At 36.7% G+C, this 24,203-nt stretch overlaps 1 protein-coding gene across 13 annotated transcripts in view; it reads right to left on the reverse strand.

The window, feature by feature from the left end:
• PRRC2C (proline rich coiled-coil 2C) overlaps positions 1–24,203 on the reverse strand; it is a 98,145-nt gene that overhangs the window by 50,268 nt on the left and 23,674 nt on the right. For 9 of the 13 annotated variants that reach the window (XM_061183103.1, XM_061183108.1, XM_061183112.1 and 6 more), the window contains exons 2-11: positions 17,746–17,911; positions 16,048–16,225; positions 14,541–14,650; positions 13,310–13,435; positions 11,133–11,353; positions 7,211–7,293; positions 6,475–6,608; positions 6,307–6,394; positions 5,130–5,274; positions 3,550–3,603 (exon numbers count right to left, since the gene is read on the reverse strand). In XM_061183103.1, coding sequence (XP_061039086.1) covers positions 3,550–3,603; positions 5,130–5,274; positions 6,307–6,394; positions 6,475–6,608; positions 7,211–7,293; positions 11,133–11,353; positions 13,310–13,435; positions 14,541–14,650; positions 16,048–16,225; positions 17,746–17,857 — 1,251 coding nt within the window. In that variant the 5' untranslated portion in view covers positions 17,858–17,911. The remainder of the gene's footprint in view (positions 1–3,549; positions 3,604–5,129; positions 5,275–6,306; positions 6,395–6,474; positions 6,609–7,210; positions 7,294–11,132; positions 11,354–13,309; positions 13,436–14,540; positions 14,651–16,047; positions 16,226–17,745; positions 17,912–24,203) is intronic. The other 4 variants (XM_061183113.1, XM_061183107.1, XM_061183104.1 and 1 more) reach the window with 2 other exon arrangements.

Below are 24,203 nucleotides of genomic sequence, written 5' to 3' on the forward strand. Positions count from 1 at the left end.
TGAAAGATCCAGAAAGGTGTATCTAGATCCCATGGTGGAGAATGGGAGGATGACCTGAGAGGCTGAGTTTTAATGATTTAATTTTCAATTAACACGTTCTAAAACAATTACTACAAAGCCTAAAAATGCCAGCAACTTTGCAAAGACAAGCAGGATGAAAAAAAGCACATGAAGAGCTGCAACATCAAGGAACTAAAAAATTTGTTTTAAAAATATTGATTTTCGGGACTTCTGTGGTGGCGCAGCAGCTAAGAATCCGCCTGCCAATGCAGGGGACACGGGTTTGATCCCTGGTCCGGGAAGGTCCCACATGCCGTAGAGCAACTAAGCCCATGTGCCACAGCTACTGAGCTTGCGCTCTAGAGCCCACACACCGCAACTATGAGCCCACACACCGCAACTACTGAAGCGCGCGTGCTCTAGGGCCCGTGTGCCACAACTACTGAGCCCATGTGCTGTAACTACTGAAGCCTGCGCACCTAGAGCCCGTTCTCTGCAACAAGAGAAGCCACTGCAATGAGAAGCCCGTGCTGAGCAACACAGCCAAAAAAAAGAAAAAAAAAGATTTTTAATAGTATTAGGGCGAAGAAACCTTAAAAGCCATATAATTAGTCAGAATCCCTACAAAAGAGAAAATAAAGATATGGTGAAAACACTGGACTGAATACTAAAAACAAAAAACCCAAACAAACCATGAATCCAGACTCTACCATTTACTAACAGTGCTGTCTTAGGCAAACTGTTTAATCTCTCTGGTATTTAGTTACTTCATCTAGAGCTTGAAAGACAAGCTGCAAAAGCAAAGTAATTATATAAACACACCTAATTTACACTGTAAACTCACAGAGTAAGCATTTTTTAAAAAGCAACTTCATTGAAGTATAATTTACATAAAATGTGATATATATATATTTAACTGTACAGTTTGGTGAGTTTGGACAAATGATAAACTTAGGTAACTACTGCCCCAATCAACATATAGAGCATTTTCATCAGTCCTCTGCCTGCATCCCTGACCTCAAGCAACCAGCAATCTACTTCTGGCAGTATAGAGTAGATCTGCCTTTCCTAAAATTTCACAAAAATGGATACATCAAGTTATATTCTGTTTTGTATCTGGCTTCTTGTGTTCAGGGTAATGGTTCTGAGGTCACTGTGTGTAGCAGTAGTTTACTCCATTCTATTGCTGCATAGTATGGCATCACAGGCATATTGTTTCATCTGTGGATGGACATACGGATTGCTTCTAGTTTTTTTTAACTAGAAATAAGACAGCTATGGTCATTCATGCCTAAGTCTTTGTGTAAATGTATGTTTTCATTCCTCTTAGATGAATACCTAAGAGTGGAACTGTCAAGTCATATAGTAACTATGTGTTTCACTTTATAAGAAACTGCCAAACTGTTTTCCAAAGTGATTACAAGGTTTTACAGCTCCACCAGCAATATATGAGGGTGTCACCTGCTCTGCATCCTCCCCAATATTTGGTGTCATCAGCCTTTTAAATTCTGGATGTGTAACAAAATTTCAATGTGGTTTTACTTTCCATTTTCCTGCTGACTAAAGATATTGAACATCTTTTCATGTGCTTATTGGACATTTGTATACCTTATTTTATGAAGTGAATGTTCAAATCATTTTGTTGGACTTTTTGTCTTATTATTGACTTGTAAGGGCTTTTAAATACACACCCCCCCCATACAAGTTCTTTGTCAGATGTATTAATATTTTTTCCTGTGATATCTTTTCTTTGCCTTACAGATGTTTTTCAAAGTCCAACTGATCGATTTCTTTTTTCTTTCTAATTCTTGCATTTTTTGTCTTATCTAAGACATTTTTGTTGGCCCAAGTTCATAAAGACTTTCTTCTACATTTTCTGCTAGATGTCTTAGTTTTAGCTTCTATGTGTATAGAAATGTTACAAAGAGCATTGAGTGGTTAAAAGGAAAATGACTGATGGAGATAACGGTGATGGTTATGGTATGTGCACTATCATTGTAGAGTGATCAGCGAAGGCCTGTGCATTGTTAGTATCTGAGCAAAGAACTCAATCACAGCAAGAACCTTAGAAAGAGTCTTCTGGTTAGAGGCAACAGCAAATAAAATGTCTTGAGGGTAAAATTAAAACGAGAGCAATAAAGCTTGTGTGGCAAGAACAGAGAGGGAGAAAAGTAGATGAAATCAGAAAAGGAGACAAACTTTAAAGACCATGAAAAGAACCTGAGCAAGGAATAACTGACCTAGTGTATGTATGTATGTGTGTGTGTGTATATATATGTAAAGCATATACATGTAATATAAGATATATAAATATATACATAAAGTTATATCTGCTATAGGAGAATTTGGGATGGAGGTAGTGGGTGAGCAGGCAGCAAGACAGGAAAACAAGACGACCTGTTAAGTCCAAATGAAATGTATCTGGTGGCAGCAAGTACTCAGTATAGGAATATATTCTAAAGGTAGAGGTGACAATTTGCTGATAGATTAGGTTGGATGTAAGGTAAAAGAGAAGAAAGATTTAAGAGTGACTTCCATGTTTTAACCTCAGCAATGTCATTATCTAAGATAGGGAAGACGGGAAGACAGTAGCCGAACTGCCTAAGTGTGGGTGAGGGTTTTTATGGTTTGCACTATTAACTGTCAGATATCTACCAGAGATCCAAGTGGAAATGCTGAGCCGATTGCTGAATACAAGACTTTCGAAGTCAGGATAGAGCTTTAAGGGCTCGAGATACTTACTGAGTGCCATCAGATGATCCCCCAGGGAAAGAATATAGTTAGAAAAAGAAATGAGAACACAGCCCTGAGCCCTCCAACAGAAGGAATATAAATTTAAGAAAGAGAACAAAACAGTATGATGTCTCAAAAGCAAGTTTTTAAAAAGTTTTAAGAAGGATGGAGGGATGAAGAGGTTAACTATGTCAACTGCTGCGGAGATTAAGTAAATGAATACAAGAGAACTGTATTTGGCAAGATGGAGCAGTCATTACTAACCCTGATAATAACAGTTTCAAAGGTATAGTGGGGAGATGAAAGTGTAACTGGAGAGGATTAATGAGAGAGAAAGTGAAGCCAGTAAGTGTAAACAGCTCACTAGAACAATTTGGCCATGAAGGGGAACAGAGATATAGGTAGGAAACTGTGGGGAAATGGAGTGTAGTGGGAGTTAAAGAAGGGTTGGTGTTTAAAACTTTTTTTTAAAGATGAAAGAGAATATTACTGGTAACCGATAGAAGATGGGATCCAGAGAACAAGTAGAAGGGTCATCCTCAGGAGCAAGGGCAACAGGAAACGAGTCAGACCAGGAAGGGCGCTCAGATGGGAAGAAGAGCTGCTTCTTACTTTCTTGGAAAAATCAGGAGCATGCTCATCAGCTGAGGAGGAAGAAGGACAGGCCAAAGAGGAAGACGTGCAGGAGCTACAATGTGAAGTCAACAACTGTTTCATAAACATTATAAATAAGAAACACACAGAGGACGTTTCCAGTAAAACAAACAGGGCAAATAATACATACAGACCATTAACAAGCATTTAGTTAAAATTTACCTGCTGTGCAAGCAACTTTGGAGGTGGTGGCAAGTGTGAAGATGGTCCACGTTCCTATTATAAAGAAAAGGATTTTTACAAAGTAAGATAAAAAATATCTACTTGAAATATTTCTGACTGCAATGTTTTTCAGTGAGACCAAAAGACTGCAAAAAGTAAAACATCTTTATCCTTTTCTCTTTTTAAATAAAAGTACATCAGTCTCTACAAAATAACTTTATGTTCTATACAATCACTCAGCCATTTTAATTAAGGTTACAATCCCCAATTAACTTTGTTAAGAGTAGAATCTTAGTGTACAAATTCTAGAATTCTATCCCAGGTAATCTGGCTGTGAAGAAGTATGCCTCTAATTTCAAATTATTATTTACGTAAGCCCAATTGTTTTTCTAATGGCAAACTAAACCTTTCAAATTTATATAAGGAAAAGAAACATCTAAAACATTGGAACCAGATATATATAGACTATTCACTTGTTATTATACATATCAGTGCCACACACACGTACGCAAATCAAAACATCAAGATATGGTCTATATTTTTCTATTTTTTATCATTCCCCATTACGCCAGTAAGTTAAAAGTCACACAAAACACAGATTTTATTTTAAAATTACTTTAAAAATCCTTCTTTTCCAGAATTCACAAATTTATTTTCCAATGGCTAACCAATGCCTTAAGAATAAAATTCAAACCTCTTGTATAGCATACAAGACTTAACAACTACTAGTTCTTACATAGCTCTCTTACTCCTCTCCCATGTCAAACTGCTGGGGACTTCTTGATTAGGCCATGCTTTCCTATACTTCTCTACCCTGAACATGTTCCCACTGCTTGGAATCACCCTCTTCCCTTTGTTTACTGGCTAATTCCAGCTTCAAGTATCAAGTCTTTTGTGAAATGTTTTACATAGAATTTTCTAAGAACTATGTGCACCCTATCACGGCACTGTTAGCTACTTACTTTTACCTCCCTGAAGGCACCGATTCCTCCATCCGTTTTGTATGAATTCAACAAATACATGCTGAGTATACTATGAATTACTTAAGTAGGCTCTCTGGAAGATAGCCCTGTTAAATTCTCACTTTGCAGTGCAGTTCTTGCTACATCTTAGAGGTAGGATCAAGTGTATCTGTTGCCCACATACTTCCCCCTTTTTAACAACATTCTTCAAAATGGCTCAGACTACATAGATTTCTCTACTCCCTAGTGTGATTTCCCTACTCAGATAACATACAATTTCACACGTGAATACTAACTAGGATTTACGAAGCATTCAGTAAACTATAAAGCACTTCAGTTATGTTAGTTTGGAAAAACAATTTATCCCTCCACTCTGACATGCCCAAGCTGCTATAAGAAGGAAGAGTGAAACTTTAGTTTCTACTTGATAATTTTAGCTACTGTATTGATAATTCCTGTTAGTATGCAATAAAATTATGGTTTAGGTCTAGAGCTATTTAAGAAAAAATATGTAGTTCCCATTTCCTAAGTCTTTTTCCAACTAACTCTATGATTATGAGATTAATTCATCCTTGTCACTTGTCTGCAGTGACAAGAATCTCCATGAGTCCAACCAACCTGATTAAGTGGAGGTCCTTTCCCATAGGGACCTTTTGCTACTGATGGATGGGCAGGTATCTGAGAAGATGACTTAGTGTTGAAAACTTCATCTGCTTCTTTTCGGTTTTCAGTGTTTTCAGAGGCTTTTGAACCTTGATCCTCACTGAAGAATCAAAATCCAGGTGAAATAAAAAATAGAGTGGACAGAATGTACCATAAGTAAATGCATTTTCTCAACGTAAAAAAGACATTATTTCCATACAATTTCAGGGGGAAAATGTATCAAGGAATGAGATGGTGTTGTAACCTAGCAGTGCTAATTTATTCATTCAAGAAATATATGCTATATATCTATAATGTGGTGGGGCCTGGGCTTGGCCAGATTATCACCACAAGATACAAGATGCGATATAGTACTTATCAAATATGGACACTCACACTTGACACACAATATGATTCCATCATTTTCTATTACCCCCACCCAAAACTCTCATCTGAACACAACTGAGTAATATTCCAGATAATTAATTAATTAATGTATTCTAATTTGTTCTGATTTAATGAAAAAGAGAAATCAAACTACAGTATTTTAGTAGGCATCTCACAACTGATCATGAAACAGCAGTGTATTACAACACTATGGCTGAAAAATTATACCAATATGTGCATGCAAACTCCTGTTTATCTTAAGAGCCCAATTTTTATGTTACATAACCCGTATATTCCTGACTCTGATGCCCCTATATTCCAGAAAAAAAGAGAAAAAGCTCCTATTTTCCAAGACCTTATTGCTCCTTGCTAAGTTTAAAAAATCAAAGACTTGAAGCAGCTGTTGTAACCCAAGTAATTTTTCTCTGATTTTATAAATATGGATCAGGTCAAGTAAGTAACAAGTTTTAAATGGTCCCGAATACTGTTTCTCAACATATCTCCAATTAGATGACAAGCATCTAAATAGCTTCTTTTTAAAAATAGGTATTTTCTTTAGAAACATCAAACTCTTAATTCCTTGATTATCTGTACTTTTAAAATTTGGCTCATTAATCGCCTTCCCACTCAGTAAAAATCCTTGGAGTAGAATGTAGAAATTCTATAAGCGGGGAACAAATACCTATTAATGAAACCTCTCTGCGTAAATGGCTCATGTTACATCAACAAATTCATACTATTATTAGTAAGAGATATCACAACTTACCTGCTGTTTTCTTTAGGACTACTACTTCCCTGCTCATCATCATCACTGAAATTCAGCTGTTCTGTATAATCTACTTCCATCTGAGCACCTATTAAATTAAGGAGAACTCAGATTGACTGTTTCAAAGCATCTAAAAACTAAAAGTGCTTAATTAATCTTGCCTCTTACCTGCCCAACCTTCATCAGCTTCAGCATCTAGGTTATCAAATTTATCAAGCTCCTTCAGTTCTGACGCACTAAGGATGGAGGGGCGTTCAGGCTCAGAGGCCCATGAAGGAGGTGGGCCTCTTCCTCGAAGGCCTCTAACCAGTGACAGGTTATGAAAGAAAAGGATACTAAGTTTTAATGATACTAAATTAGGAAAATATTAAAAGATTGGAATTTAGTTCATTTCAATTCAACATTAGTTTTCTATACCGTGATATACAAAATATTTTGCACCTGACATGTATGAAGAGATTATAAAATTAACACAGAAATTTAAGACAATACATAATTATATTTCTTATGCAGATATTTAATAGCAAAGTTTTCAAACATTTAAAATAAAACAAATATATGTTAAAAGATGATATGGCTAAGACTAATACTAATCTCAAAATACACTAAGCAAAAAAAAAGAGAATGGGGGTTATCAACATCATGGAAGGAAGAAGGAGTAAACAAGTGCCATCCATTTTTGGGGCCACAATTTTCAGTTTTCAGAATTTTATGTCAACTGATTTAAAGTTTTAGAAGAATAAAGTATTTTTTTTGTTCTGTCTTACAAAAGTTAGCCAATTACTTGTTAATGGCAAATGTACCTTGAGGACAGAGTAATAAATCCCCATAATCCACTCAACCTCCAGAAAATCTTAACAAGTATACATATACCCTGCAAACTTTAATCATTTAATAGTCTTACTTGTTTGTTTCAGTTAAAGAAGGTGGAAACCTCATGGGACCATGTAGAGGAGGATAGGCCATCCTTGGATACTGCTGAAACATCTGTATAAAAGAAACAAAAATTGATAAAATCTAGCTACCCAGTTATTAAAAAAAAAAAGATCACCCTGACTAAGCCTGAAATTATAATTTATAGAAATGATTAAAATAAACAGTACTGTCAATAACTAATTTTATCTACTGGTATAGATGATCATTCACCCTCAATAACAAGCCATTTATAAATCTACTGCCTCCACCAAGTCATTACAAATAGAGGTAATAACTAGGACACATCTTATTAAGAACTTCTGTTATCCTATTAACAAAGTTACATAAAAATGACTGTGTACTGAAATGAAAAAGTAAAAACGATGACATGCATGCACCCCAGAAAACTTCAGTTTCTTAACCAAGTTCAAATATCAATACTTGAAATGATATAATGTGAGACCTCATCCTAATGCAAGAGTAGATTAACTGAAAGCAGATTTGCTGATAAAGAGGAACTCAGTTCAGATAAAAGGATAGTCCATAACCCAACAGAGTTGAAGGAGGAAGTGGGTAGGGAGCTAATTGAGAGATTTTCTATGGGTAGGGCATAGGTGGATTCTGAGTCATTACACAGATAGTAATTATATACAGAGGCCCAAAGATGATGCTCTCCACGGGAACTTGGCTTTGAGAATCTGACTTTAGGAGAATTCTAAGATAGATTATGAAGACAACTAATAACACCAAGGGATTCATCCTATGATTTGGAAGGGAAGAAATGTCAAGGAGTGCTTGATTATTTACTATTTGCTTATAACTAGGTTAAATTATGTTTAAAAAAAAATGAAATTGTATTATCTTAAATACATAATTTATATCCTGAAATAGTTTAGTTTTTCTTTTAAAAAAACTGATGAGGGAATTACTTTATACTAGAAGAAAGGCTATGTTTATATGATCGTGCTGTGTAAAGAAGAAATTTCTAAGTAGGGTTGGAGCAAAAGTTAATTAAGATAAACAACAGCTGAAACTCAACAGGAGAAGCTTTTTGTTTGGGGAATACTCGAGAATTTTCGGTTGCATCACACTTTACACTGAAATTAGCAAATACACTATTGGAGGCAAATGTTCATCGGTTAAGTTGCATTAGATCCTTCTGCTGATTATTTAGGCATAGATATTAATTTCGTGTGGTATTAATAAATGTTTGAAATTTAGGAATTTGCCACAAAAACTGCAGAAACAGGGGACTTCCCTGGTGGCGCAGTGGTTAAGAATCCGCCTGCCAAGCAGGGGACACGGGTTTGATTCCTAGTCCTGGAAGATCCCACATGCCACGGAGCAACTAAGCCCATGCACCACAACTACTGAGCCTGCACTCTAGAGCCTGCGAGTCACAACTACTGAAGCCTGCGTGCCCTAGAGCCCGCACACCGCAACTACTGAGCCTGCACACCGCAACTACTGAAGCCCATGTGCTCTAGGGCCCATGTGCCGTAACTACTGAAGCCCGCGCGCCTAGAGCCTGTGCTCCACAACGAGAAGCCACCGCAATGAGAAGCCCACGCACTGCAGCAAAGAGTAGCCCCTGCTCGCGCAACTAGAGAAAGCCCGCGCGCAGCAACGAAGACCCAACACAGCCAGAAAAATAAAGTAAAAAAAAAAAAAATTGCAGAAACAACTATAAGTTCTCAACACATGATAATGGTGTTTTAAATGTTTTTGTTTAGTGAAACATTTTATTTGAATAAATTCATTGATGAAATTGGGAACAAAGCTCACTTGGTCTCCCCTCTTACCTTCCCCCTTATCCCATTCCACCCCTACGCCCGGAAATACAGGCAGGGGTCCTTGAAAGCACAATTTGAAAAATCTTAGGAGACAAGTATTTGGATGCAAATCATTATTCAAGGTCAGGTTAGCATATAAGATTGTTTTATCATACACCCCAACTTTTTAAGAAAATATTTAACAAGTAATTGTATTTAATAATTTATTTCCCTCTACCTTAGAATGGTTAAGTAATAATGATACAAAGAAAAAATAGAAAATATGGTTGGACCTTGACTACTTAGCAGTTAAGTCATAAGAAAAATAAATGTATGAACTAGATTGTTCTTTCCTCTGAGATTAATGGTTTTCTCAAAAAATGTAAATTTATTTACTTAAGCACATGTAACTTGCCATATAATTTCACAGTAGACTGAGAGCAAACGAATGAATGAGGGCACCAAATCTAACTACTAATCTATAGGAAATATGGGGTCAAAAGTATATATATGTGTGTGTGTGTATATATATATATTTGTTTATTTTTTAAATTTCCCCTGCCCAAGAAGCAACCACTATTAAGTTTCGTTTCTTTTCTTTTTTCTTTTTTTTTTCCTGCACTGTGTGGCATGCAGGATCTTAGTCCCCTGACCAGGGATCGAACCCGGGCCTGTACTGCGAGTGTGGAGTCTTAACCACTGGACCGCCAGGGAAGTCCCCTCAGAAGTATATATTAAATGAAACTACGAAGATGGAATCTGCAAAATACAGACTATGAGAAACTCTACAGGAAAACAAATAAATTGTAATAGATATGCTCCAAAGAAAACAAGAGATAAAGGAAAAGAGGTACCCATAGATAACAAGATTACTAAGAAAAATATAAACCATCTCAAGAATAGATGTTATCTGGATCCTAATTATGAGATAATCAGGGAAACTAGAATATTGACTTGGTATTTTAAAAAGAATTTTCAGGGACTTCCCTGGTGGCGCAGTGGTTAAGAATCCACCTGCCAATGCAGGGGACACGGGTTCGATCCCTGGTCCAAGAAGATCCCACATGCCGCGGAGCAATTAAGCCTGTGTGCCACAATTACTGAGCCTGCGCTCTAGAGCCTGCAAGCCACAACTACTGAGTTCACATGCCACAACTACTGAGCTCACATGCCGCAACTACTGAAGCCCGCACGCCTAGAGCCCGTGCTCCGCAATAAGAGAAGCCACTGCAATGAGAAGCCCATGCACCTCAACAAAGAGTAGCTCCCGCTCACCACAACTAGAGAAAGCCGGCACGCAGCAATGAACACCCCACGCAGCCAAAAATAAATAAATAAATAAATAAATAAATAAAAAAGAATTTCTTTTTAGGTGTGGTAATGGTACTGTGGATTTTCCCCTAGTCTTTTATCTTTTAAAATATAACCTAAAATATATATGGATGAGATGATGTATCTAGGATTTTAGTAATCCCAGGTGGTGAGAAATAGGTGAAAAAGATGGACCCCAAATCGATAACCGTTGAAGATGTATGGTAGTTATGGGAGGAAGAAAGTTCACGCTTTATCATTTCTTTTTTGAATGTTAAAAATATTCCATTACAAAAAGTTTTTTAAAAAAATTCAAGGTATACTAATAAAAACTTTAGAACTAAAGCAGGTATTAACCTTTTCTTGTGCCATGAACAACCCCTCTGGCAGTCTGATAAATCTTATGGACCTCTTCTCACAGAAATGTTTTTAAATGCATAATTAAAAACACAATATTACTAAGGAAACAATTATACTAAAATTCTGTTACCACAATATTTAAAAAACAAATTTGTGATACAGTAATGTATGTGCTTCATTAAATAACACTAATAACTATTTTGAAGTAATGCTGAGTATAAACAATACTTGCAATACCTAAAAACAATGTAATGTGATATGAAAATACCTATGCTCCCTAAGGATAAAACATGGGTACTGCTGATAATTTCTGTGATTTGATTCCTAAATTCATAATCAAAGAAAATTTTAATTTTAGTTAGATGTTAATGAAAATAAAGACCTCAACTTTTTCCCATTCCAATTCTTTCCTTGGAATCCAGATCAAAAACCTCTTATTTAACCACTTGCTGATTCAACAATACTCACGTAAGAAGGCATCATAGCTCTGTATTGGGAAGCAAGGGCAGGCTGTTGTCCATTCAGTTTAGCCTGTGGAGGACCACAAGCTATCCTCTTTTCCACCACTTTGAGGATATCATTTTGCTCTGATGTTCCAGCTGTGCTTTCATCCTGGCCAGACTTTTCATCTTGGTCAGATGTTAAAGGCGAACTAGCAGATTTACCACCATCTCTCCAACAAGCAACATCTGGTATGAAGAGAGAGAGAAAATAAGAAAAAAATCTGAAAATGGAACAGAGTGAAACCAAACTAGGCACATTTCAAGAGAAGTTAAGCAAGTAAGCATAGTGAAGGAACAGTGAAAGTCTAATCTAGGCTGTACTAGAAATTTAGACTTTGAAGGTGTTTAGGTAGTCAAGAGCAGTGGCTTCCAAAGCAGAGAGGATGTACCTCAGAGCAGCGGTCCCCAACCTTTTTGCCACCAGGGACCGGTTTCATGGAAGACAATTTTTCCACGAATGGGGGGAGGGGGGGTAATGGTTCAGGTGGTAATGCGAGTGATGGGGAGCGGCAGATGAAGCTTCCTCGCTCGCCGGCCACTTACCTCCTGCTGTGCGGCCTGGTTCCTAACAGGCTGTGGACTGGTACCAATCTGCGGCCCAAGGGTTGGGGACCCCTGCCTCAGAGGGTACCACCAAAAGCAAATACTGGGGTCAGGGAAGAAAATATTAGAACTTCCCTATTAAGCTTCACCAATTTTTGATACAGAGATTAAAATCACTGTTATACCTGAGGTGTCCTGAAGAAGGGGGGAGGGAGTTCCATAACCCAGAAGGACTGACAGTGATGCATGCTCTCATTCGTTTTCAGTCTACTATTGCTAGTTACATGTGCCCAAGTGAGCTGATTTAGTGACTGCATTACCTGATTCAACTACACTTAACCAAATAAAAGAGATAAATGGTTTTACAAGGAAACCCTGTTTGGTTCGAATGGTTTCTACCTCCTGCTATTCACACCCTGTGTAGTCCCCTCTCAGCAGTGTACCAGGATTGGTCTGTGTAACCTGTAGAATAAGGCAGAAATGTTGGCTGTCTTCTCTGAGAACAGGCTATGAAAGCCTAGGGGTTCCATCTTGGGTGAGAGATGTCTGTCTGTCCCTCCTTATTTTTTCTGAGGAAATCCGTTGTGAGCCGCCCACATACAAATGAGCCACCATAAGAGAGCTTAAAACAGCAGCCCTAGTCAAGTCAGCATCAGATGACAGTTTCACTGCAATTCTGTTGACAGAGAACCAACAAAACCTGAGCTAGAACCCCCAGCTAAGTGGCTCCCAGATTCCTGACCCTCAGATACTGTGTGAAATGGTAAGCCCAGTTCAGTTTGTCTTTTTAAGCTGCCAAATTTGTTACACAGCAACAGGTAACTGGTGAAAAGAAACTAAACAAGAGACCAGTGGAGCTGACACATCTATTACTAATACAAACTCATCAACCGCATTACAGTAATTAAAAATAAAAATTAAAAAAGGTGATTTACCCAGACCTGGCAAGAAATGAGCCAAAGAGATAGAAAATGTATTAGGTTATCAAAAACATGGATTTGTAACCATTACTGTAAATAGGAACTTCCCTGTACATGGTACAGGGTTCTTTGAGATATTTGGTAACAACACTATGAATCCAATATAATTAATAAGATGTTTTAAAATCTCTCAAAGATTTTATATTTCTATTTTTAGTTTCTGCTTTATAATGTACATAATACGAGTATCTCTTACTATCTCAATTGATTGGTTCCTCGGTTTGAGTTCAGAATATTAATAGAAAGCAAATGAATGGATATAAATTATAAACAAATATTTGCATATTGGGGAGGTGTGCTAAAAAATTTTACTATTGTAAAAATGACCAAATATTGATGTGCAAACAAGTCACCTAGGCATCTTGTTAAAATGCTGACTTTTGATTTAGTAGGTTGGGTGTGAGGCCCAAAACATATACTTCCAACAAGTTCTCAAGTTAAACTGATGCTGTTCATGTAAAAACCATACTTGAGTGGCAAGCAACTACAGTTACTATCTGCCTTTTCAAACTAGGTGAGTCGTCATACATACAGCAATAGCAGACAGGAGGTTATATCACAAGATAAAACACAAATATAATCTCATTCTGTATTTTTATTAAATAGAAAGTATTCTTACTTGGTGGGCGTAAACTGGGTCCAGGTCCATAGCTGTCATCAGTTGATTCTTTTTCTTTTTTTTCTTGATCCCCAGCTGCCTGCAGGCTGGGAAATTCTTGCTGAAAATGACTATTCACCTGGATTCCTATGGATTTTTTTTTAAAAAAAATTACATGTAACTTTTATACTGAAGATAATTCAAAAACCCTCCCAGGATAGAGCTCTCTTTTTTTGATAATTTATTCCGCGTTTCAATGGTGACTGTTCGTATCCATAAAACTTTTAAATTTATCTAGAATTAGAATCCCTTGGAAGGTTAATGAACAGCCATGAGGAAATAAAAATCTAAGAAAGGAATCTGCCAGACATTGTTCCAGTGACTCATTAAAGATAATGAGGCAAGTAAGGAGAATTTCACTTCTGTTTCTCTTTTATTACGACTCCTTTCATTTTCAATATAAGTAAAATTCCTTTACTAATAAATAACTCTAAGAATCAGTTCAAATAATATTGCTAAAATAGAATTTATGAATCAACACTACAAGTATCACGGTGAGACTAAAATGCTTCATTTTAATTTATTGCGGAGATACTGATTGCACCTCACTATTCACTCATTCACCTATCTACCTACCTGCCCGCCTATTTATTTTTATACTTCCATAAATTTAAAAGAGCTGATTTTATTAGCTTGAGGGCCCAGATGGGTTTTTCCATACAATGTTTTATAGACATCTTTTGCAAGTGGGAAAATTAAGTTTTGTTGCGGATTCCAATCATTCCTAGCAGGGAGGGAAGTATTACAGCTACTGTGCTTTATGGCTACTCTCTAGGTCTTCTCTACCACGGAAATCGTGAACAGCATATATGAAACAGAAGAGGTTTAGGGGCACAGATGGAAAATAATATGGTTTATAGCAATCAACATAACGTCTGGGTACTTTTATGTCTCAGAGCCGAAGGCATAAGATTTTGTCTGGTCATGTAGGGTAAAGACAGAGTAATGTGGGGCACAAGGTACCTTAAAGACTCCTTCTTTAATCCCTATTATTGGCTCATACATGGCTCTTAACACTGAAACTTAAGTAGCCCAAGAGAATTTTTACAAGACCCTTTTTTTCAGGGCCTGATAATATCTTTTGACAGTGTTCTCTACCCCTGCCAAAACACCATAATTCGCCCCTTACCTCCTGCATGGCTGTTCAGTAACTATCAAGCCTAACCAGTTTCCCCAGCTAATGTCCACTTACCATCTCCTTGCCCACCTTGCTTGTTACTGGCCCATGATTTGGGAGCAGGTGCTACTTCTGGGGGAGCTGCAACCCCAGGTTTTGGTTGTGCTGGTGGAACTTCTGGTGCTCTTAAAAAAAATATGAATCCATTATTTCAGATATTATATGTTTAAATAAAATAAATATTGCATTTAAGCTAAATCTGTATACAAATTATTTTGGCTACATATTTACTCAGATGCACCCCACCATGTTTTCTTCTGCAACATTCCTTTAAATGAAGTACAGCTATTTTTGTCCCCTTTCATTTCTACCCACGAATAACCCAAGGAGATGACAGTTTTGTTTTTAATTTTGGAAAGAAAAGAGGGGAGGAGGGGAGGAAGGGAGGAAGGGAGGGAGGGAGGGAGGAGGGGAGGAAGGAAGGAAGGAAGGAAAGAAGAGAAAGAAAGAAAAAAAAGAAGCACTCATTATTGAACATAGCTACCAAAAATTTGTTTTGAAGAAGTGAACATTTATAATTAGAAATAACATTATAGTCATACATACAGCCTGGACTGGTGGGATTAACCAGGGGCTAAGGCTAAGCAAGCTGTCCATTTGGCAGTCAACAGTTTCACCACTGTACATATTACTGTTAATCAAAAGAGGTAACAGCAACTTGCCTGATGCATCCCCATGAGTAAAAGGTGTTTTAAAAGGGTCTACAGTTTTATTCAATTCTTGTAATGAGTTAAGGCTTAAAAATGAAAAAGGCAGTTAACAGGCTTAAGAAATGCAATATATTTCTGGTATACTTAGACCTAAAACTGACTTGCTACTATAAAATAATTCTATAACAACTAAGAAGTAGAGAACAATAAGTCTTTAGTAAGCTTCACCCAAGCAGTTGTATTTATTATATAAAGATCCCCAAACCAGAATAAAGAAATTTAGTAACAGATATAGGCAAAAAGCATTAAGTACTCACGTTCTTGTCTTATTTTTAAAAACTACCACTACTTAGCTTGGTCATTTAATAAACCAACAGCCCTGAATAATCCGTGACACAGAATGCTAAATATTTATTGAATGAATGATGATTAAGCGGGATATTACTAATTCCACGCCAGCTTTCTTGTGAATTCTTTATTCATTCAAATAATATTACTTGAGCACCTATGTGCATCAGGTATAGTTTCAATGAATCAGGCAGACAGAAACTCTTAGCTTCATGAAAAGTAGTTAACAGAATCAACTCTTAAATCATTTTAGAAAGAGAATGCCTGATTTGGTGAGGATGGGATAGGAGGGAGCCCGACAGTGTATGATACAAGGAAAACTGTGATTAGCAATTCTGTCAACTGTTCTACCCTGACACATAAAAATACTGCCACTAAACCCACGCATAGGAAAAATTACACAAAAGTTGACTATATAAAACACTTTAAAGGGCATAGCACAACACCTAGAACGTAAGGAACTCAAACATAAGTTCCCACAAAGAAAGGGGAATGATTTCATTCCTTAATAGACTTTGACTCACTTTTCTTCTTCGTGTTGCTCTTGTTTTGATGCCCATCCTGTGCCATCTTTAGGTACGATGTTCACATTAGGATCATTGCCTTTGTTTTCCGCTTTGAGACTCGGGAGGTTAGCAGGTGGAGGCATACGCCGTGAAATACCAACTTTTCCAAGACTCTGTAATCCATGTCGAGCTGCAACTAAAGATCAATAACATCAACTTTCTTAGTAACTATTTTATTCTTAAAACAAAATGAAAAGACAACAGGAATTAATGGGATCTTGAATTATTATTTTCTATTTTAAAATGAAAAAATTAAAACTAAGCCACACACCTGCAACATACCTAATGTAGAAATTATACTAAAATTAACTATCAAGCCACTGAACAGATGCTTTAAAAATTCTAACAACTGGGACTTCCCTGGCAGTCCAGTGGTTAAGACTCCACGCTTCCGGGCTTCCCTGGTGGCGCAGTGGTTAAGAATCCGCCTGCTGATGCACGGGACACGGGTTCAAGTCCTGGTCCAGGAAGATCCCACATGCCGCGGAGCAACTAAGCCCGTGAGCCACAACTACTGAGCCCGCGCACCACAACTACTGAAGCCCCCGCACCTAGAGCCCATGCTCTGCAACAAGAGAAGCCACCGCAATGAGAAGCCTGGGCACCACAATGAAGAGTAGCCCCCACTCACCACAACTAGAGAAAGCCTGCGTGCAGCAACAAAGACCCAAGGCAGCCAAAAATAAATAAATAAATAGAGTATACAGAAAATAAATAAAATAGAACATACATTAAAAAAAAAAATTCTAACAACTGAACCAACCCTAAGAAAAAAACTATGAAAAAGAAAACACTGACAATGCTGTTTTCTAATTTTTCCAGGGAATCGATTTTAAACTCGAAACTTCGTACGTTAAAGAATAAACATGATATGAAACAAACTCACAGACATAGAGGACAGACTTGTGGTTGCCAAGGGGGAGGGGAGTGGGGGGTGGAGAGGGTGGGAGTGAACTGGGAGTTTGGGGTTAGCAGATGCAAACTATTAAATACAGAATGGATAAACAACAAGGTCATACTGTATTCAATATCCTGTGATAAACCATAATGGAAAATAATATGAAAAAAGATTGTATGTATATGTATAACTGAATCACTTTGCTGTACAGCAGAAATTAACACAACACTGTAAATCAACTATACTTGAAAATAAATTTTAGAAAAGAAGAAATATGCTACCTTTATGTACATAATGAACACTGTTAATGCACCATACAGTATCATGTGTACATGGTCCAGTTTTCACTCTTCACTGTAAACACTGGGTTCAAGGTATTAAAAAACAAAACTAAGAACCACAGGACTCTCTCTAGTCCATAACTAAAAGTGGTAGAATAAATCCACTAATACATAGCTTTATGCCTATTAATCTCATTGACCAAGTCTCCCTTTTGGAACCACATAGTTTTATTTATTTTCTGATAACAACAAACAGGAAAAAGAAACATATTTTAAAACATTTATAAATTTTCAACTTTAAAAAATTCATATCCCTTCAAAGATGTGTACGTATATAAAAAGCCCAATGTAAACAGGGCTGCATTAACATATGTTTGCCCTAGATCCTAATAGCAATAGCTCTAGTGTGTCATTTATAGTAATAAAACAAAACCATGAAAACTATAAAAAATATAAATGCCACTTGATTTTACTCACCTGTGGTTTTCTGAGTTTCTAATGATTTACCCTTGTAAGTATTAAATAAACTGAGTGTCGCATACTTTTTCCCATCCTTTGCTTTTGTGTTCTGGCCTGACTTCTCCGACATTTCAGTGGAAACTCATCGAGTCCAGAACGTCCTGCCACACCCCTTAAAACCAGTCTTTAAGATGCACATAAGAAAGAAAAACAAGGAGGAAAACTTTAGAATTAGTTTACTAAAAGCTGTTAGTAAATTCAAATGTTCACAGAAATTCTGAAAAATAAAAACATGAGAAATTAAATCAATCTTCAATAACTCACATCAACAATAATTTCAAGAGCCTGTTTAATACTGTAAAATTCCAACAACCAAAATGTGACAAAATTAATCAAAATAAACTTCCATGTGCTTGGTGAGTATATTGTTTATGATTTGTAACCGTTTAACTACACTATAGAGAATAAGGGTTTTAATCCATACTGAGATGAACAGTTCAAATACAGTGAATCTATGGATAATGTCTTTCTATTTAATAAACAAATATCATTCAACTTAATAGGGTTGCGATGACTGGCATGATCAGCTTACACATATGGAATACAACCGTGACAAAAGAATAACATCGTTTCCCTATAAACTGCATGCCTGTGTTTTCAGGCAGTATGTGTCTAACAAAGATCTATTAGTTTAACAGTTTAGAATAGAAAGAACATTCTATTTTCTCTGCATTCTGCAAAGGGTAGAATACTTCTTTATAAACCCAAGGTACATAAAAACAATATTCTATTTCATGGCTATGGAGTAAGTGTTCAAGAAATAGTGTACACTTGTCAAAACAAGTCTCTGTGTATATGAGAAGTTATTAGAAGTACATAGTATTTTAATGAACATTCATATACAAAGAGAATGTTCATCTTTGGAACTAATGTATCCCAATTAAAAACTAGTTTATTAATAAACAGGGCGAAAGACACAAATTAGCTCTCATACTATTTCCCTTCAATTTAATGAGGTGTACATTATCAACCTTAGGAGTTGGATTTTTTCTGTTTGTTTTGTTTATTTTGTCTTCAGGGTGGAAGTAGGACAGGAGGCGGTGAATTCTACCAATAAACCATCAACAACTAAAAGCATGGGAGCTAAGGATAACACAGAATAGTATATAATGCAAAAAGCATTCAAAGTGTAGGAATGCCTGTGTAGACCCTACCATCATAAAAATCATTTTATGTACTGGTTTTACATTTGTCAATTGCAGAATAAGCATCACATGCAGAGACGTGATTTTATATTCATATCACCTGCCACAGTATTTATGGCGTTCCATAAAATTTATCAATAATTTTCACATCTGTTATATCTTTTCAGTCTAGTAACTTTATGACACAGTTAGTATTCTGATTTTACAGATAAGGAAACTGATGTTCATAGGTAAACGAGATTGGATTTGAAATCAAGGCTTCTGGGTCAGTCCATTTACACCATGCCGCCTCCTCCTCATGTAACTGTAATCACTTAGCTTCTCCAAGTATACATTTACGATAGACCATCTTTCCTTGAAATAAATTGTGAAAACGACTCACCTGCAACCAAAACAACTACATTAATGAATATAAGATGCCTTACAATCATATGTGGCAGAATGTGTATAATTAATTTTATCCCAAGGGTGCTAACGATGACGGTGTGAAGAGAGCTATCTATATACTCCGAGAATCTATCCTGTTGACATATTTTCACCAATAACATGGATAAAGATATACTGGAAGAATATTCACCTCCAGTGACAAAAGAGGACAGTGCATATTCATTAGACGACAAAATTAGAATTCAAGGAGATCTTCCTTCAGGTGAAAAAAAAGTAACTGACATATAATAAAAAGTCAACTTGTTCTTTCACCCTCATTTGATGGCAATTTTAACACCTAAGAATCCTCACTCCCCTCTTAACACTACAACTACTCATGCAGCACTCTTAGTGGGGACCCTCACGTGCCTACATCATAAACAAAGCAACAACATTAAGAAAGAAACTCCTTAAACTTCCTAGGGGCAAACCTACAAGCCCACCGGCATCTACATCCATCTTTCCTAAGGGTTTCCTTTCCTTCACCTACTGTTACAGCAGTTCTCAGCATCATCTAGAAACTTGTTAGAAATGCAAATTCTCAGGCTCCAACCCATACCTACTGAATCAAACTGAGGATGGGGCCCACCACTGTGCCTTAGAAAGCCCTCCCAGTGATTCTGAAAAATACAAAAGTTCAAGACTCACTGACTTACTACAAACAGATATATGCTAAGCAGTGGTTGGTCCTTAACTCTTGCCACACATTAAAATCACCTGGGGATTTAAAACAGACCAGTTTCCGACTTCCCTGGTGGCACGGTGGTTAAGAATCTGCCCGCCAATGCTGGCGACAAAGGTTCGAGCCCTAGTCTGGGAAGATCCCACATGCCGTGGAGCAACTAAGCCCGTGCTCCACAACTACTGAACCTGTGCTCTAGAGCCTGTGAGCCACAACTACTGAGCCCGCATGCCACAACTACTGAAGCCTTTGTGCCTAGAGCCCATACTCTGCAACAAAGAGAAGCCACCGCAACGAGAAGTCCGCGCACCACATCGAAGGGTAGCCCCTGCTCACTGCAACTAGAGAAAGCCTATGCACAGCAAGGAAGACACAATGCAGCCAAAAATAAATAAATTTAGTAAAAAAAAAAAAAAAGTTTCTAGGGATGTGAGGTGGGATCTGATCATCAACCCTTATTTTGAAAATGCTCCTCAGTCAATTCTAATATGTAAGCAGTCTTCAGAACCACTGCAATAAAGGAAGTGTATCTTTCCTCCCATTCCATTTAAGGCCAATCCTTCCTTCTCTGCTACCCATCCTATCCTCACCTTCTTTCTCCGTCTAAATTCATCTCTGTAGGAAATCTCATCCAATTCTAAGGCTTCAACTACCAACCGATCATGCCAAATTTATATCTCCAGCCCAAAACTCTGTGTTCTTACAGACTTCTACTGCCTGTTTACATTTCTCCTTTGTTTTGAATAAAGTTTCAACTTTACCTACAACACAGGCATGTACTTCACATTAAGCGTTTCAGAAGCAAACCTACCAAATATTCACAAAGCATGAGAGGAAAACTGTAGTTAAAAATATTAAGTTGAGAGTCAACAGGGAAAATATCTCAACATTTGACAAAACGCAAATGTTATGTAAGAAGTCAACAAATTGAAGAAAAAAACTTGCAGAAACCCAAACATTAATGCTATATGAACAAACAATTCACTATAGAGAAATACCACTAACTAAGCAAATGTATCAAAATGTTCAATTTTATACGTAAACAAAATTAACAAGATAGGGCAGTTCACCTTGTCCACAGGCTTACATAAGGAAAACAAAGTAACATAACACAATTTAACCACAGGATGACAGAATATCTAATTCAACTCAGCCATCACAAAACCTTAGAGCCTGGAAATAATCACAAAACGAACCTTAATTTTCCTACTTAAGAGTTAAATAAACTAAAAAATTTCCTTTAAATTATAAGGAATTTCCAAATACTAGAAAAAAAAGAATAAGAAAATTCCTGCAAATAAAATATATAATAAAATTCAAGTTTGAGTGGTTCTTTTTAAGGTTCAAAATTCTGTACAAAGTTTCTCCTTCCACTATTAATAAACTACTGCCTATATGGTATGCCCTTCAGTACATGCTCTTTCACCAAACAGATAAACAAAATACATACTGGGTATATTCTGAGGTAAGAAAGATGGCCAGAGAGTCAGCTTCTCAGGCCATTAGAATAGAGAATAAATTTATTCTTTCATATCCTATGAGCCTCTCCAGTATAAAACCCAAGAAGGCTTTATAGTACTTACTACCCCCCTCCAAAAGTAAATCATAAATACACATGATTGAAGCTAGTACAAATGCATTCAAAAAATAATTCAATCAAAGATAAGAACAAACTATCACAATGTACCTATTTCTATAAAATATTATGCATTTCTAAAGACAAAGAATTTATAGCCGTAAACAATAAGACTGGATAAATCAGAAAAGCCAATTGCACTCTAATGGTTTGCCAGTTATATGTGGGCACTTTCAGCAATCCCACCCCTGGGCATATATGCAGAGAAATCTCTAATATGAAAAGATACATGCACCCCACCCCTATGTTCATAGCAGCACTATTTACAATAGCCAAGACATGGAAGCAACCTAAATGTCCATCGACAGATGAATGGATAAAGATGTGGCATGTATCACAATGGAATACTACTCAGCCATAAAAAAGAATGAAATAATGCCATTTGCAGCTACATGGATGGACCTGGAGATTATCATACTAAGTGAAGTCAGAAAGAGAAAGACATATACCATGTGATATCACTTATATGTAGAATCTAAAATATGATACAAATAAACTTATTTACAAAACAGAAACAGACTCAAACATAGAGAACAAACTTGTGGTTTTACCAAAGGGGTAAGAGGGGTGGAGAGGGATAAATTAGGAGTTTGGGATGAGCAGATACAAGCTACTATATATAAAATAGATAAACAACAAGGTCCTACTGTATAGCACAGGGAACTAATAAACCATAATGGAAAAGAGTAGGAAAAAGAATTTATATATATATATAACCTGAATCACTTTGCTGTACACATGCATATGTAATGTGTTTATATATACTGTCCAGTGCAGGTAGGTGTGTGTAATTTTACTTATATATAAATAAAACAAGAACTTAAGATACTGAATTGATGTGATCCCTAACAGAGAGGAAAGAAATGAAGTGAGCCCTATGGTTTCCTGAGCTTACTGCCTGGAGAGCTCCCAGGTCACGGCACTGAGAAGGGGACTCAGAAGAGAGTCCAAGTGGAGGCTGGGAGACTCCCTAAGTTGAAGAAATGAAGCTGGGCATTCAGGATGACCAAGGTAGCTAGGATATAATACTGGAAAGAAGAGAGGTATACAAAGAGAAAATGCTACAGATCTGCAGAGGATCTGTTCCCCCTTGTGTATTCAGCAGAGTATCAATATGTACGTGTGTGAGGAAACCACCCAAAGCCAGGAAAGAACCATCTGAAATAATCAGAGGGAACAGTGCCTGTTGCTCAGGAGGGACTGGGAATAGCACCAATTCTCACATGCTAGACTTTAAATCACACTGTTTCTGGTAACTGAGTCCCAAGCAAATCTAAAGAATGTTTATTTTAAAAAATGGAAAAATATCCAGCACCCAAAAAGGCAAAATCCACATTGAACAATTCAATTAAAAACTACGCAGGCAAAGAAGCAGGAAAATATGAACCATGTTGAAGAGAAGAATCAATCAACTGAAACCAATCTAGCTGACCCAGGTATCAGAATTAGTGGACAAAAATGTTATTTTATATAACTGCATTCTATATGTTCAACAAGTAAAAAGATTAAATATAGAGACATGAAAGATAAGCCCTGAGACAGAGTTAGGCAGCCTAATCTATGTGTAACTGGAGTCGCCCAAGGAGGTGGGGTGAAAGGAAAAATAATGGCCAGAATCTTACAAAATCTGATGAAAACTATAAATACAGATGCGAAAGACTCAACGAAGTCCAAGCATGAGAAATATGAACTAAACCATACCAAAGCACATCATAATAAAATTGTTCAAAACTAATGATAAAGAGAAAATCTGAAAAGCAATAAGAGAAACAAACATAAGAGTTAGAGCAGAGGGAATTCCCTGGCAGCCAGTGGTTAGGACTCCGTGTTTTCACTGCCAAGGGTGCGGGTTCAATCCCTGGTTTAAACTAAGAGGAACTAAGAGGTTTAAAAAAAAAAAAAAAAAAAAAATAGAGCAGAATCCTTGTTGGAAACCATGCAAGTGAGAAAATATTGCAGCCACATGCTTAAAGTATTGAAAGAAAAAACTGATAACCTAGAATTCTATATCCAGCAAAAATACTTTCAAAAATGACCAACAAGAGTTTCTCAGACTTAAGAAAGATGAAATAATTCATCATTAGCAGATCTACACTCTAAGAAATGTTAAGTCCTTCAAACAGGAGAAAAAAAAGAAAAAAGAAGTTACCAGACAGAAGGCTGGATCTACAGAAAAGAATGCACAGCACCAGAAATGGAACTAAGTAAGAAATGTGTGAAAAACACTTTTTTATTATTTAAATATCTTTATCCCAGGAATGCAGAGGTGGTTTAACCTTCAAAACTCAATAGAGGCATTTCACCATATAGTAAACTAAAACAAACACACAATTATCTCAATATATGCAGAAAAAGTATCTGACAAAACACAACACCCATTCCTGATAAAATCTTCTCAGGAAACTAAGACTCAGCCTGATAAAGGGCATCTATTACAACCTATTTAAAAAAAAATAAAGTCTATTAATAAAAAACAAAAACCTATAGCAACATCATACTTAATGGTAAAAGACTGAATGCTTAACCC

Source organism: Eubalaena glacialis, chromosome 3 (assembly GCF_028564815.1).
Source record: "Eubalaena glacialis isolate mEubGla1 chromosome 3, mEubGla1.1.hap2.+ XY, whole genome shotgun sequence".
NCBI lineage: Eukaryota > Metazoa > Chordata > Mammalia > Artiodactyla > Balaenidae > Eubalaena > Eubalaena glacialis.